Genomic DNA, 13,984 nt, shown 5'->3' with positions numbered 1-13,984 from the left:
AGTGTTGAGCACAGTGCCTACCAATGATAGCTCAGTAACTGAGAGCTGGTGTTTTAGCTGCAAGTCTGTGGACGCAGGACGTTGGAGAGGTAAGTAGTCTCAGGTCTCCGAGGCCAGTCTGTACTGGGGAGGAGGTGCCCTGGTGAGAGGTCAGTTCACTCAGTCAGAATCAGAAGGAGCTTGCTCGCCTCGGTGCATGTAATGCCCTGGTCTCACAAAGGCTGTGTCTTCAGCACCTCTTTGAAGGGTGTGCAAACCCGAGCCACATCCTCCTCAGAACCTTCCAGCATCTTGGATTTTAAATGGTGGGAGAGTTTGTGTTTTGTCGTAAGGTAATGAGCACTGAGCCCATGGACAGAGGAACACTGGGTGCTACTGCGGTGAAGTGGGAAGAAACGTGAAATTCTGCTGGTGTTGGGTGTTCTGGGAGGGAGGCGAGGAGGGTAGGGAGGCAGCCGAGTGCTGGCGGAGCTGAGGAATTGCTGACTTGGATCGCCTCTTGCAGAGAAAGAAGTGAAAAGCAGCTTCAAGCAAGAACCTCTGGAGAAGAAGGAGCACGTGGTAGAAAGTGAGAGGGAGAAGCCCAAGAGTCGGCCTAAGAAAACCACCAGCGCAGTGAGTTGACGTGTCTGAGCACTTCTATCCCATGTGTACTTTTGTGCTTCACGGGTGTCGGACGATGAAAAGGCCTTTTCAGCTCAGTTTGTCGTGTTCGTTCCTACACGAGGAAGTGTCCCCAGCCCAGTGGTGGCATCGGGAGCACTGACAGCCACTCCTGGTATCCAGTGAGCACAGGGGGACGGGAGCCAGGTGATGCTACAATTGCTCAGGTGTCCCCAGCCCACCTCCAAATGCGCTGAAGGCTCCATCAGAAACCAAGTTGCTGTTTCCCAACTTTGCAGCAAGGCAGGAAAAGGGACCGGAGTGGGGGCCGAGGCCTGGGCAGAGCTGAGGTCGGGAGTGTCCGAGAGGGTCTGCGAGCTTCTTTCCTCTACCCTCTTCTGGAGCCCAGCGAGTAGCTTGACAATAGCGCCTTCCTGTTTGGAATGTGAACTTAGTGCAATAGACGTTTTCTTTCTCAATAGCATTTCCCTTCCACACCAAAATATAACCAGTCAAGTAGCAGAGCCCAAGCTGTTATCTGCTACAACAAAAAGACTGAAAAACTGAGATTCCTGTTCAGTTGGAATCTTCACTTTCTGTTACTGGGTCATGTATTGGTTTGCTGGGGCCGCCACAGCAGAACCACTCACTGGCTGAAACAACAGACACTTCCTTTCCCACAGTCCTGGAGGACAGAGGTCTGAGATGCAGGGGTCCTGTCTGCAGGCTTGGTGTTTTCCCGAGGCCTCACCTTCGCTTCCGATGGCTGTCCTCGCCCTGCGTCTTCACATGGTTTCTCCTCTGTAGTGTCTGTGTCCTGATCTCTTTTTACAAGACCACCAGTCGTAGTGGGTTAGGCCTACGCATTTTACCCTAATCGCCTCTTTACAGACCTTGTCTCCAAACACAGTCATATGCTGAGGACTTCAGCATAAGAATTTGGGGGAGACACAGTTCAGTCCCTAACAGGTAATGATGATGTGTTGTTATCACTGTGTATTTGGGGAAACTCTTAACCATGACTCCTTAATTCGAATATAAAGCAGTAATGTAGCGTGGTGAATGAACTTAAATGGTTTTCTTTTTTTAAACATTGAGTTTTTCCTTTATAAATTCTGTTTTGGGGTAGGCCAGTAATTTATGACCCAACGTGTTATTTTTCTAAGCTACTGAAAACTGGATGTTAGGTAGAAAACTTTGGTTAAAACACGTCAGTGAGGAAGCTTGGAGGCGACATGTTAGAGGTGGGAATGCCTGAGGTGCTGGGAAACCGTGTCACGGGGGGCGGTGGGTGAGGCATTTCTGTGCTCAGCTCCCCCTAGAGGAGAAGGGTTTTCGTCTGAAGCAGGGGGGCCAGGCTGGATTGTTCCTCAGCTGCAGGTCGTTCTTAGAGCTTCGCAGAATCAGTGGTGGCTCATGCCGCTTTGTTCTGTGCCCATTGTCATTGCGACAGGTGGACCTGTACGTCTGCCTCTTGTGTGGCAGTGGCAGTGACGAGGACCGTCTGCTCCTGTGTGACGGGTGTGATGACAGTTACCACACCTTTTGCTTGGTCCCGCCGCTGCACGATGTGCCCAAGGGAGACTGGAGGTGTCCCAAGTGTGTGGCTCAGGTGAGAGCTAATGGCGCAGGTAGGCAGCGCTAGGAACTTCCCTTCAGAGTCTTGTTCTGTCTTTGCCTTTGGGTTTGGATGTGGCACTTGACAACAGTGAGGCCCCTGAAGAAGACGGGGCTGGATCTGAATAGAGGGTGGTCTTGGAAGCGAGCCCCACGGCTGTGCCCGAAGCTGAGAGGCAGAAAGAAGTTTCAATAATTATACTTAAGAAGTGTTCTAATCGGAAGAAGCATTGTATGGATGCTTTTTGCAAAAATTCTTGAACACTGAATGATTTTAGAAATAGAAGTGTGAATTCATAATCTATAGGTAACCACCGTTAATATTTTGATGTATGTTCATCCAGACTTTTTTCTATTTTAAATGAATTGAATTGTACTACATAAGTAATTTTAATCTGATTTTTTCATCTATGTGTCTATATATAGGTTAGACATAGATCAAAAACGTTTTGTCTTTGTCTTTTTCCGGCAGGAGTGCAGTAAGCCACAAGAAGCGTTTGGCTTTGAGCAAGCGGCCCGGGACTATACCCTCCGTACTTTCGGGGAAATGGCAGACGCGTTCAAATCCGATTACTTCAACATGCCGGTCCATGTGTGTACACACGTAGTGCTTTAGGGTTTTCTGACCTGTCGGGGAAACGGGTCTGGAGACAGATTTGAGTTGGCGCTTCCCACCGACTGTCCACAGCATGCGCAGTGACACCTCTAGTTTTTTTGGTGGTATTAAAATTCCCACAGTCCTTTCAAATGCATTCCAGTCTCTCAAGTGATTTATCTTTAGTACTTTCTGGAGTACCAACAGGAGCTCCAGCAGTTCTTTCCGCCCAGCAAATGTAACTCGGAGAACGTCACCACAAGGGTCGCCTGACCCACTAGCTGTGTGCCAGCTAGTATGCCCGGCATTGGGAACACACATATACTCTGTTGCATAAGTTAGTACCTTACACGTTAGGGTCAGTTCATTTTAAATTCTCTCTGACTCATTGGGAAGCATAGCATGTTTCATTCAGCATTCAGTGTTGCATCCAGTGAGCGCACCACAATTACGTGGTTTTCTACCATAATTCTGGGTATTTCAGCTGTGTTTTTTCTCACTGCTAACAGTGCTACAGCAAACACTTCCTGCTGCTTTAGTTGGATGATTTTCTTGAGATGGTTCTGCGGTCCGAGGAGAGTGTTTATCCGTTTTTCCCCACCCTAGTCGCTGTGTCACTTATGAGCCCCAGCAGTGTTGCGTGAGCCCGTTTTTCCCCAGCGTCACTTGACATTAGCTATCAAGTTACTTCCAATGTTTGTTTATTTAATGGGTTTATAATCTCAAATTATACTCCATTTGACTTTTCCGTTCTTTTGACCCCTCGTGTGTTATATTATTTCTCCATTTGTTTGCTTAACTAGTCCTGGTGACTTGTATATGACCTCTTCCATCTGTGGTTGGCTTTTTATTTTACTTAAAAGATGAGGACTTTGAGGGACTGATTTTGGACTCGCATCAGACGAGCCACACCGTCCAGACACTGTCTGGTGGCCCACTGTGTCCCCCGGTCATCATGATTTCCTGCGCCACTCTGAGCCAGGTCTAGAGAGAACAGTGAGAGCTCTGGTGGACGTGGGTGGAGTGTTTGGACACATCTCAGGAGGAAGCATCATTCTGACACTGCCCACTGTCACTGCCGTACGTCAGTCAACCACGTTGTACATTCCATTTGTCCTAATAGAAAAACATGGTCAGTTCTTCAGTGTCCGCATTTTGCTTTCCTTGACTCCCGTTTACAGTAGTGGCCAGGCTTGTGACAGAAGTATACGAATTCTTAATCAGTTTTTATTCTTTTTGTTGTTGAATTCCTTTTAGAAAGTAGTGTTCACGTCTGAAGTGCCCAGGCTTGATTTTGTGGCACGTCGGAGACAGTTGTTCCTTGGGATACTGTCCTGGGGCTCTTGTCACTTAGCCTGTAAAGTCAGATGGCTCATGGGCAGTGTGTGGGTGTCGGAGGAAATGCATGTTTTTCTCTTCTTCATGTTTTGTTTCCAGATGGTTCCCACAGAACTAGTTGAGAAAGAATTTTGGCGACTGGTAAGCACTATTGAAGAGGATGTCACAGTAGAATATGGAGCCGATATCGCCTCGAAAGAATTTGGCAGCGGGTTTCCTGTCCGAGACGGGAAGGTCAGACTTTCCCCTGAGGAAGAGGTAGGCTCTGCTGGGCGGGGCTGTGTTTGCAGAGGACACCTGGTCGTTGAGCGTGTCCTTGATCCCACGGGCGTGATAACGATGGGCAGCAGCCTCCCTGCAGACATAGCTGTAGCTTGGACCGTGGGTAGTAACTCAGTTTCTGTTTGCTTGGCTTGAAGTGCTGTATGATCACTTCCAGCGGATCCTTAATTACCACATTTTTAATGGTTTCAAGAAAAGTAGAAAGAACCCACACAAGAATTCTAGTCCCAACTGTGCCACTGCATTGTGATGACCTGGGGAAATTACTTGTGCCTTGGCCTTCAGAGTCTTACCTTTGGTTTCTCCTTTTGAAGAAAATCGGAGGGATTGGAACCAGACCTATTTATCTTTGAACTTTGATGTTTGAGCCCATTATTTCTCACACTAGCAAACTCTGGGAAAGGTTTCTATCCCTGTCCCAATAGGAAGTCAGACTGGTTATTTTTGTAAGCTTTTTGAAATCTAACCTGTACACAGAAAAGTACGTGACTGTGTGCAGCCTGGTGAATTTGCACAGACTGAACACAGCCGAGTAACCGGCACTGGAAGCAGAAGCATGATGTTCCCACGGGTCCCGGGACCCCTGTCGCTCTTTTTCGCCACCTGCCCCTTGTGAGGACAGCCACCCTCCCTACTCCCAGCACCACTGTCGTGACACTGCAGTGACACTGTGACACTGCAGATTAGTTTACCAGCTCCTGTGTGTGTACTCTGCGGGGGACGGGGGGTACAAAACTATGAGAGTCCGTTTCTGTACAAGTGGCAAAAGTTTGGCATCCAGGAAGTCAGCATAGCTGCTTCTCCCCGCCCTGCTGCTCAACCTTTTTGTTTTTAAGGAAACTGTTTTCATCCATTTTTTTGAAACTATCAGAATTGTAAAGTGGTCGCACGATATAGCCAAACATCTCTATTCTTTTGTCTCCTCCTTTTTAGGAGTATCTTGACAGCGGCTGGAATTTGAACAACATGCCGGTGATGGAGCAGTCTGTGCTGGCCCATATCACCGCTGACATCTGTGGCATGAAGCTCCCCTGGCTGTACGTGGGAATGTGCTTCTCTTCATTCTGCTGGCACATCGAAGACCACTGGAGCTACTCGATTAACTACCTGCACTGGTAAGAAGCTTGCGGAACTGACAAGGGTGCCAGCCAGGTTGCAACCTCCACCTCAGCGGTGTCTCACTTCACTCTTAGTGAGGACACGTCTCTTAACTGTGTATGGAGAGCGAAGAGCTGGGTTTTTTTTCCTTACTGATTTTTCACTGCTGTTGGGACAGGCACCCTAAGTTAAGACAGGTTCTTTAGTATTCCTAGGGAATCCACAAGCCCCCCTGAATGGCATACCCACTGTTTTCAAGTGTAGCATGTTTCTGGGGATACGGCAGACAGCTTTGACCCAGTTGGCACAGAAGCCGTTACTCACTTTAAGGGGACAGCCCTGCACCTTGCTGTGGCTGTGGGACCCCTGGTGGCAGAGGAATGCAGGGCAGGCTCCCTGGCGTCCTCCAGGCCCCAGGCTGCTGCTGCTCTGGGCTCAGTTCTGGTCTCAGCACACAGTCGGGGGGCCTGGTCCAAGTGTGTGTGGGCGCGATAGTAGGACTTACTTACTTTTTAAACTCTTCAACCAAAGCCATTTTTTCTTTCACATCTGTTTTCCGCCCCCCTCTATTTCCCTTGCTTTCTCAGTACAAAAATATTTGAAGATCTATAACTCACTTGAGTCCCCACACCAGGAATTTGAGGGTGTACCACAAGAAAGAGGGAGTTGGCGTGTGTGTAGAGTATGGGTTCTGCTTCCCGAGGCAATTGCTCCCAGCTGTGAAGTGAGGCTCGCATTTACCATATTCCACAGGCCTGTTACAGATTAAGTGGTTGACAGTTTAAAGTGGTTTGAAGAGTAAGAGCTCTTTAGAAATCCTAATTGCCCTGGTGTCTGATTTAAGCTCATCGGGCAGAATGAACGGGAGAAACGATGGGGCGTTTCCATGCCTCGTCAGTTGCTATAGGAAACTGGGGAAACCACATAGCCTGGAGCTGAGCATGATACCTGCAATGCTCAGAAATTCTAGGTGTCTTCATTTTCCAAAGGGTCCGACAAAAGGGAGGGAGGAGAGGGACCTCAGCTGGACGCCCCAGGTGGAGACTCCATGCTGGAGGGGGATGCACTGCACTGTTCAGGTCACATTTCTGCTGCTGCTTCCTCCGCCAGACATTCCTGTGTGGCAGCAGCTCAAAGCCGGCTCTAAAAAGGACGGCCTGCTTTACCCCCAGCTTTGCTGCTGCTGCGGATCGGTTGTGTGTGTGGTTTGAAGGTGCTGCTGACATTTCATGTTTATGTGTGTTTCGAGATTGATGTAGGTTTATGTTTACAATCTACTTTCAGGGGTGAGCCGAAAACCTGGTATGGCGTCCCAGGCTATGCTGCCGAGCAGCTCGAGAACGTCATGAAGAGGCTCGCCCCCGAGCTCTTTGTGTCCCAGCCAGACCTGCTCCACCAGCTTGTGACCATCATGAACCCCAACACGCTGATGACTCACCAAGTGCCTGTAGGTCCTTAGCAGCCCTCCTGCCCCCCGGCTCCAGGCGCCACTTCTCCCTGTCCCTGGGACTCACTTTTTAGGAAGTGGATTAGCTTCTGTGTTGTCCACAGCATGCCTTGATGGGAGAAACTGCTGTGCAGTTGGTGAATCGGGTGCCGTGTCACACTCGTTGGTTGCAGCTGACACCTTGATTCTGAGCAACCTTACTTTACAAATAACAAGTGCAGTTCTTGCTTTCCTTGGCCGCAGTCCAGGCGTGTGCAGCACACACAGGCTGTGCACCCATCCCCACTCGGTGCTGTCCACACTGCCGTGTCTGTTTTCCACCTCATTCCTGCCCTGCAGCAGAGCAAAACCCTAGTGAATATGTTATTTGTTAGGACACATTACTGTGAGCGTGGCTGGGTTCTGTGAGCATGGAATTCGGTCTAAATTCTGATGCCAGAATACTTCATACTCTTTACCTACTTTAAAAAAGAATTTATTGCCTCGATGTGATCTTCGTTTTGAGTGGTGAACTGAAGTGCCATGCTTGTAGGTCCTGGTACGTTACACCCTAACCCCAATTAAGCTTATTTTAAGGAAAAGCATATTTCAAGTTGTTGAGCTTGGACTCCAGGGCCCCCTCTAGACCGAAAGGCACTGTTAGTGATGTTTCTGCTGAGCAGTTTCCATGACGTGACACATGCACACCAGCTTCCTTTGGGGAATACTCTGGGTGTTGTGGGGTTTAGATGGAGATGTGGGACGTTGAGGGCTCCAGTTCAGCTAAATCAGCTGGAAACTATACATATGCAGTGTTAAAGGAAATTCTTGATGTTCCTGTGACCTAAATTTTATGCTTTTGGGTTCATAGGCCAGTAAACGGGGTCAGATGGAAAAGAATATTTCTTTGAGGCATCGTAGCTTAGAAAAGAATGACCAGTAACTACCAAAATACCATATCGCTGTTGGAATTTTCCACATTGACTCACCCCCCCCCCCACATCCCACACACGTGGATTGATCTTTCTGATTCGCTGTGAGTAGCTTGTCTTAAGTGAGTCCTCTGGCCCTGGCTCTTTAATAATTGAGCAAACCACATGGAATTATTAGATTCTGGACCTACAGAGACAGAAGAATGAACTTCCACACTGGGGAGTCACACTTCAAGAGAAAAGACAGATAACAATGGAAGGCTGGAGTGGTTTGATTGTGCTGTCAAGTCGGAGGCTGACCCCTTAACTCCATGGGGAATCAGAAAGAGTTCAGAATGACATTTGCACTAAGACTTGGAGCCCTGATAAGGAATACATATGGCAAAGAACTGGGGGAGGGAGACGTGGTCCCTGTAGAAGGAGCTGTGCTCGTGGGGGGGGGGGGGGTCTTCAGACTTTGGTCTGAATCAGCCCTGAAGGGCAGTGACAGCACACATGGCTGAGGGCCACCCCTAGTTTTCTTGTGCTGTGGCTTTGGGTTGTACCCGAGAACTCACATAGCTAACAAGTTCCCAGTTACTGAGAAGTACGTTTTGGAGGCCCATTGATGAGGAGACATCTAATATTATTATACAGTAATAAGCTCCTTCTGAGGATTTGTGTGCCTAGAGCAGTAAGGTGCTTTTTGGGTGAGGGTGGTGGGAAAGGGGAAATTTATGGTTAGAGGTAAGTTTGGGGTCCAAATCAAGAAGGGCTCTGTGGGATGAGATCCTTGAAACAGCTGGAACTCTTTTAATTGGTAGGAGATCCCATTTTGGTGTAGCAATGTAGCTTGTTCTTCGTCGTGGCTACGCTTAGAAAGGTGTGTTCTGACCCTGGATGTAGCCGTGTCTTCGGAGCATCAGCGTATTTCTTTTCAGGCGCTAATCAGCCCTGGCAGTTTGGGGCAGCAACTCCGTCTTAGGGCGGAAGCTAGCATCTCGGTGGCATTGCCCCGGCATGGTGGTTGTGGTTGTTCTGGGTTGTTTTTGTTTTTTTCCTGGCTTACTTTTAATTGGTGGAAAGCTGCCCCTGGTGGAGAGTCATCTGACAGTCTGTGTCCACATTGTCTTCTGTGAGAATGTCACTAAAAGTCTCCCGTTCCGTCTCTGTAGGTTTACCGGACTAACCAGTGTGCGGGGGAGTTTGTGATCACGTTCCCGCGAGCCTACCACAGTGGCTTCAATCAAGGCTTTAATTTTGCTGAGGCCGTGAACTTCTGCACTGTGGACTGGGTATGGGGTTGTGACGGCCTCCTGCAGGCTTGTGTGGGACGCGTGGGAATGTCGGGTCACGGTGGCTTACACCTGTTGCTGCCCGTGTTGTCCGCCAGGCACCCTGCTCGGCTCCAGTGACAGTTTTTCCTTTCATAGCCAGAGTTGATGAAGAAGAGTCTCTGACATTTTGGCTACAGCTCAGTATCTCATTGCAAACTAGTGACAGACAGTCAGTCTTAAGACCACCTTGTACAGCACAAGCTTCAGTTGTCCACAGCACAGCAGTTTGTCACAACACATTTGGTTTCAGTTAGTTTTTAACGTGGGTTTTTATATTAATACTTTCCGTCCACCTAAAAAGGACTGTCTAGTTTAAGTGTGTGATGTTAAATCTAATGACTTACAGCCTTGTTTCAGGGTTTTTCTGAACAATAATCCATCCATATCTAATTATTTTGTTTCAGTTTTTGGACCATTATTGTCCCCTGAAGTAGGTGAGCCCCTCCAGTTGAGCACAGTTGTTTCAGGAACTGTGTCGATTCCTGTTCTCCATTAGCGTCTGCATTGCTGTGGACAGTGCTGCGTTGTTATCATTGGGTTTTTTAAACCCCTTTTGAATTACGGCACCTAGTATGCCAGATCTTGTAGATACAAAGATTAAGAAAGGCCCAAGGCCCCTTAGAGTCTGCTTTTAGAGTGGATGAGTGTCTGACCCAGATGTGAGCTTTGGTAATTGGACGATAAAGGTCAGAAGTGTGGAAATGGGAAGGAGGAAGGTGGTCTCACGAGCTTCCCTCCCTCTGCCTCTGCAGCTGCCCTTAGGCCGTCAGTGTGTGGAGCATTACCGCCTGCTTCACCGCTACTGTGTGTTTTCCCACGATGAGATGATTTGCAAGATGGCTTCCAAGGCCGCCGTGCTAGATGTTGTGGTGGCATCGACCGTTCAGAAGGACATGGCCGTCATGGTCGAGGATGAGAGAGCTTTAAGAGACGCTGTGCGTAAGTTGGTAGGTTTCTGGATCCCCATCGTGTGTCCTTGGTGTCACTTAGCGAAGTTCCTGTGCACTTGACCACATCTCATTTCCTTCAGGACCATTCCAATAGATGTGTAGTAATGTCTCGTTGTGGTTTTAATGTGCATTTTCTTTAATGGCTAATGACACGTCAGATATCTCTGTCTGCTACCTGTATATGTATCTCTTTGGTGAAGCGTCTTTTCAAATGTTTTGCCCTGCCCCCTTTTTATAGGATTGTTGTACGATTTCTGTTTATTCTGGATATAGTCCTTTATCAGGTAGGTGTTCTGCAAATAACTCTTTTTCCAGTTGGTGGCTTGACTTTTCATGCTCTTAGCAGTGTCTTTCAAATAACAGAAGTTTTTCATTTTAATGAGGTCCAATTTTATCAGCTTTTTATTTTATGAATCTTTTTGTGTTTTTCTTTCTTAAGAAATTTTTACCTAACCCAAAGTAACAAACATTTTCTCCTATGTAGTCATTTAGAATTTCTAGTTTTAGGTTTTACGTTTAAGTCTTGACTCCATCTCAAGTAATGTTTGTTCATGGTACAAGATGTGGGTCTAGAGCACTGGTTTTGCATATGGATGTCTAGTTGTTCCAGCACCATTTCTTGAAAAGACTACCTACCCTTTTCTCGCTAAATTGCTCTGGCACCTTTGTTGAAGATCAGCTCACGTATGTCTGTGTCTGTCCCTGGACTTTGTCCGAGTCTGTCACTCCACATTCGTCCTCTCACTGATACCATGTGGTCTTGGTTAGTGAAACTTTCTAATAAGTCTTGAAATGAGGCAGTGTGAGTCCTCCAACTTGGTTCTTTTTCAAAATTGTTTTTGACTATTTCAGTTCCTTTCCTTTTCCATATACATTTTAGGATTAGCTTATTGATTTCTGCCAACAAACCTGTTGGAATTTGGTTGGGACTGTATTAAATGTATGAGTATGGATAGTTTGGGGGAGAATTGATATCTTAACTGTATCGATTCTTCTAATCTATGGACGTAGTAGTTTCCCCATACGTGTAGGTCTTCTTGAGTTCTTTCATTCAGTGTTTAGTAGGTGGCAGCATGCAGATCTTAAATGTATTATCTTGGGGAGATAATTACGTATCTCCTGGGCTTTGGTACAGTGTGCCTCTAGATAGAATCCTAGAATGTCGGCGCCCTGGACTGGTACAGACTAGGACGGAAGAACTGGATGGAAGGTTCGTAAGCTGATGTCATCAGGCTCAGTCATTCTCAAGGTTGGGTTGGAGTCCAGTTCCAGAAAAGGAGAAAAGTGGTAGAAGTTTGATCTCTCAATGACAAAGGCTGAATTCCAGGAGGGCTCTCTAGATGTCAGGTGGCATAAACTACAGTTGAAATTGACTCATTTTTCTTGACACTCTTTCAATTGGGAAATGCTTTATTAATGACTAGTCTATTGCACAAATTGTCGAACCTTTTCAGATAATGATATCCCTTCTGGTAGCATTTCATGCAGGAGGCTCTAGGCCACTCGGCACCTTCCCCTCCTGAGCAGGTCCTGCATGATAGTGTTTCCACTTCCCCATTTTCTTTCCTTTTACTTACATTTGTTCTTCTTATGAATCCAAGGGCAGTATTACTCTGAAGCCCTATGTAGTGTTTACTCTGAAGTAGAAAGTGTATACATTTACTTTGCTCTTATCTAAACCCAAAGCATGGACAAGGCCAATTTGGGATAGAATAAACAGTAATCTTAACAGTTTTATAGTACTGCCATTTATTAATTACTGTTTTCCTGCTCACATCACAATGGCCCAACATAAGGACCTACCTTGTCCAAAAACCAGGTCCTCCACAGACAAGCGGAGCAGGCTGACTTTCCCACGTTTGCTGGTCATTGTTACTTCCACCCGGCACAGTTTTAACCCTGCACTCCCTATTTAGATAAGGCTTTTTTTTTTTTTTTTTCCAACTATTGCATGTTTGTCTTGAGGGCTGGTGGATTATATTCTCCTTTGGAGGCCTCTGAAGGATACTTTATTCTAGGGAGTCATTGATTCGGAAAGGATGGATTTTGAGCTGTTGCCAGATGACGAGCGTCAGTGTATCAAATGCAAAACCACGTGCTTCATGTCTGCCATCTCCTGCTCTTGTAAACCTGGCCTGCTTGTCTGCCTGCATCATGTGAAGGAGCTGTGTTCCTGTCCTCCTTACAAGTACAAACTGCGGTGAGTAGGGCGCATGGGGCTTTCCCTGTGGAAAACACTAAATCCTGACTCAAAGCTCAATGACATCCTTGTGTCGGGCTGAATTATGAATTGTGAAACCTCTGCTTTTCTCCAAACCCACACGTCTTGAGCTGAGTCTGCCCTCCGTCCCCAGGTACAGATACACTCTGGACGACCTGCACCCCATGATGAACGCATTGAAGCTTCGCGCAGAATCCTACAACGAGTGGGCCTTGAACGTGAACGAGGCTTTGGAGGCAAAGATCAACAAGAAGAAAAGTACGTGGTGTAGAAAGTCGCACAGGCGATCGGCGAGTTGGGGGCTGCGGTAATGAAGTCAGACTAGTAGGCCACTCGGCCCCGCGTGGTCCTGGTCAGCTCTCTGTGCTGGCGGCACGCTTCCAGAACACACGCAGACAAGGCGTAAAGACGAGACTGGGTGCTTTCACTGCACCTGGCACATGAATTGTGCGAGATCGGGAAGCAGAAGAACCGTCACTCCTCTTTGTGTCTGAAACAGAAGCATTTCACGTTTGATATGGAACCTTCCAGAAACTTTTTAAAATTAGATCTCATGATAAAGGCAGCATGCCATTAAATTAGGAGTCTCTGAGGTGCTGCTTTTTCATTTCCTGTTCTAATCAAAGCCTCTGTCTCTTATTACTACCTTTGAAAGCCACTGCTTCCCTTCCATCTCTTTCAGAGTGTTTTCACTGGCTTCCCTTCCTATAGTCTGACAGGCAGCTCTGTCCTCTTGTGTTAAGGGGAAGGACGCAGGCTCCCTGTGAGTACACTGCTTACCTGCAGCTGCAGAGTAAATGCGGGGGCAGGACGTGCTTCGAGCACAGGGAGAATCTGCGCTTGCTTGTTTTGACAAGCCAGCTGTTTTCATAAATAAACATTTCCATATTGGAGAGCGACTCGAGGCACTTGCTGAAAAACACTCCCCCCTCAGCCCCCGTCCCCACCGCAATCAAAAGTACAGATTTATTAATGACATAAAGCATTGCAAGTATTTATTGGTCAGAACTGATAAAAGCGACTCCCCTCTACATTTGCACCATTCGAAATAAACGTGATGGTCATAGGAAAGATGACCTCCTCTTTGTTCCTAGGCCTTGTCAGCTTGAAGGCTTTAATTGAAGAATCTGAAATGAAGAAATTCCCGGACAATGATCTGTTACGTCACCTTCGCTTAGTCACACAGGACGCGGAGAAGTGTGCCACTGTTGCACAGCAGTTGCTCAACGGCAAAAGGCAGACCAGGTGTGTATTCTGACTGAGAATTTTGCTGGCTGGTTTTTCTTCTGAATCTGGGAGTGTTGGGTCCGTATGTTGTCACGGCAGCCCAGCCTGTATCTTTACAGGTACCGATCTGGTGGAGGAAAATCCCAGAATCAGCTGACAGTGAATGAGCTGCGACAGTTTGTGACGCAGCTGTACGCTCTTCCCTGTGTCCTCAGTCAGACGCCGTTGCTGAAGGTAATGGATGCGCATGTGAGCAGAGTGGGAACGCCGTGTGGTGTCAATACCTGGTCCACACCATTAAGTCGTGATCGTCTGGGATAGTTAACTTGTGCATTTACTTGCAGGTGTGTTTTGTAACACACTGAGTGGGCTGTGTGTG

The 13,984-nt window shown here is 47.4% G+C and overlaps 1 protein-coding gene across 3 annotated transcripts in view; it reads left to right on the top strand.

Moving 5' to 3' along the window:
* KDM5B (lysine demethylase 5B) overlaps positions 1–13,984 on the top strand; it is a 50,996-nt gene that overhangs the window by 22,183 nt on the left and 14,829 nt on the right. For all 3 annotated transcript variants that reach the window (XM_019750845.3, XM_074317139.2, XM_019750846.3), the window contains exons 7-18: positions 506–615; positions 2,057–2,215; positions 2,693–2,812; positions 4,253–4,411; positions 5,369–5,550; positions 6,818–6,980; positions 9,046–9,165; positions 9,960–10,154; positions 12,176–12,357; positions 12,512–12,636; positions 13,473–13,623; positions 13,725–13,839. In XM_019750845.3, coding sequence (XP_019606404.3) covers positions 506–615; positions 2,057–2,215; positions 2,693–2,812; positions 4,253–4,411; positions 5,369–5,550; positions 6,818–6,980; positions 9,046–9,165; positions 9,960–10,154; positions 12,176–12,357; positions 12,512–12,636; positions 13,473–13,623; positions 13,725–13,839 — 1,781 coding nt within the window. The remainder of the gene's footprint in view (positions 1–505; positions 616–2,056; positions 2,216–2,692; positions 2,813–4,252; positions 4,412–5,368; positions 5,551–6,817; positions 6,981–9,045; positions 9,166–9,959; positions 10,155–12,175; positions 12,358–12,511; positions 12,637–13,472; positions 13,624–13,724; positions 13,840–13,984) is intronic.

The sequence above is a fragment of the Rhinolophus sinicus genome, chromosome 6, assembly GCF_057876585.1.
Source record: "Rhinolophus sinicus isolate RSI-liver-muscle chromosome 6, RSI-T2T, whole genome shotgun sequence".
Taxonomy (NCBI): Eukaryota; Metazoa; Chordata; class Mammalia; order Chiroptera; family Rhinolophidae; genus Rhinolophus; species Rhinolophus sinicus.
The sequence above is the reverse complement of the archived record's forward strand: the minus strand, read 5'-3'. Positions and strand labels throughout refer to the sequence as shown.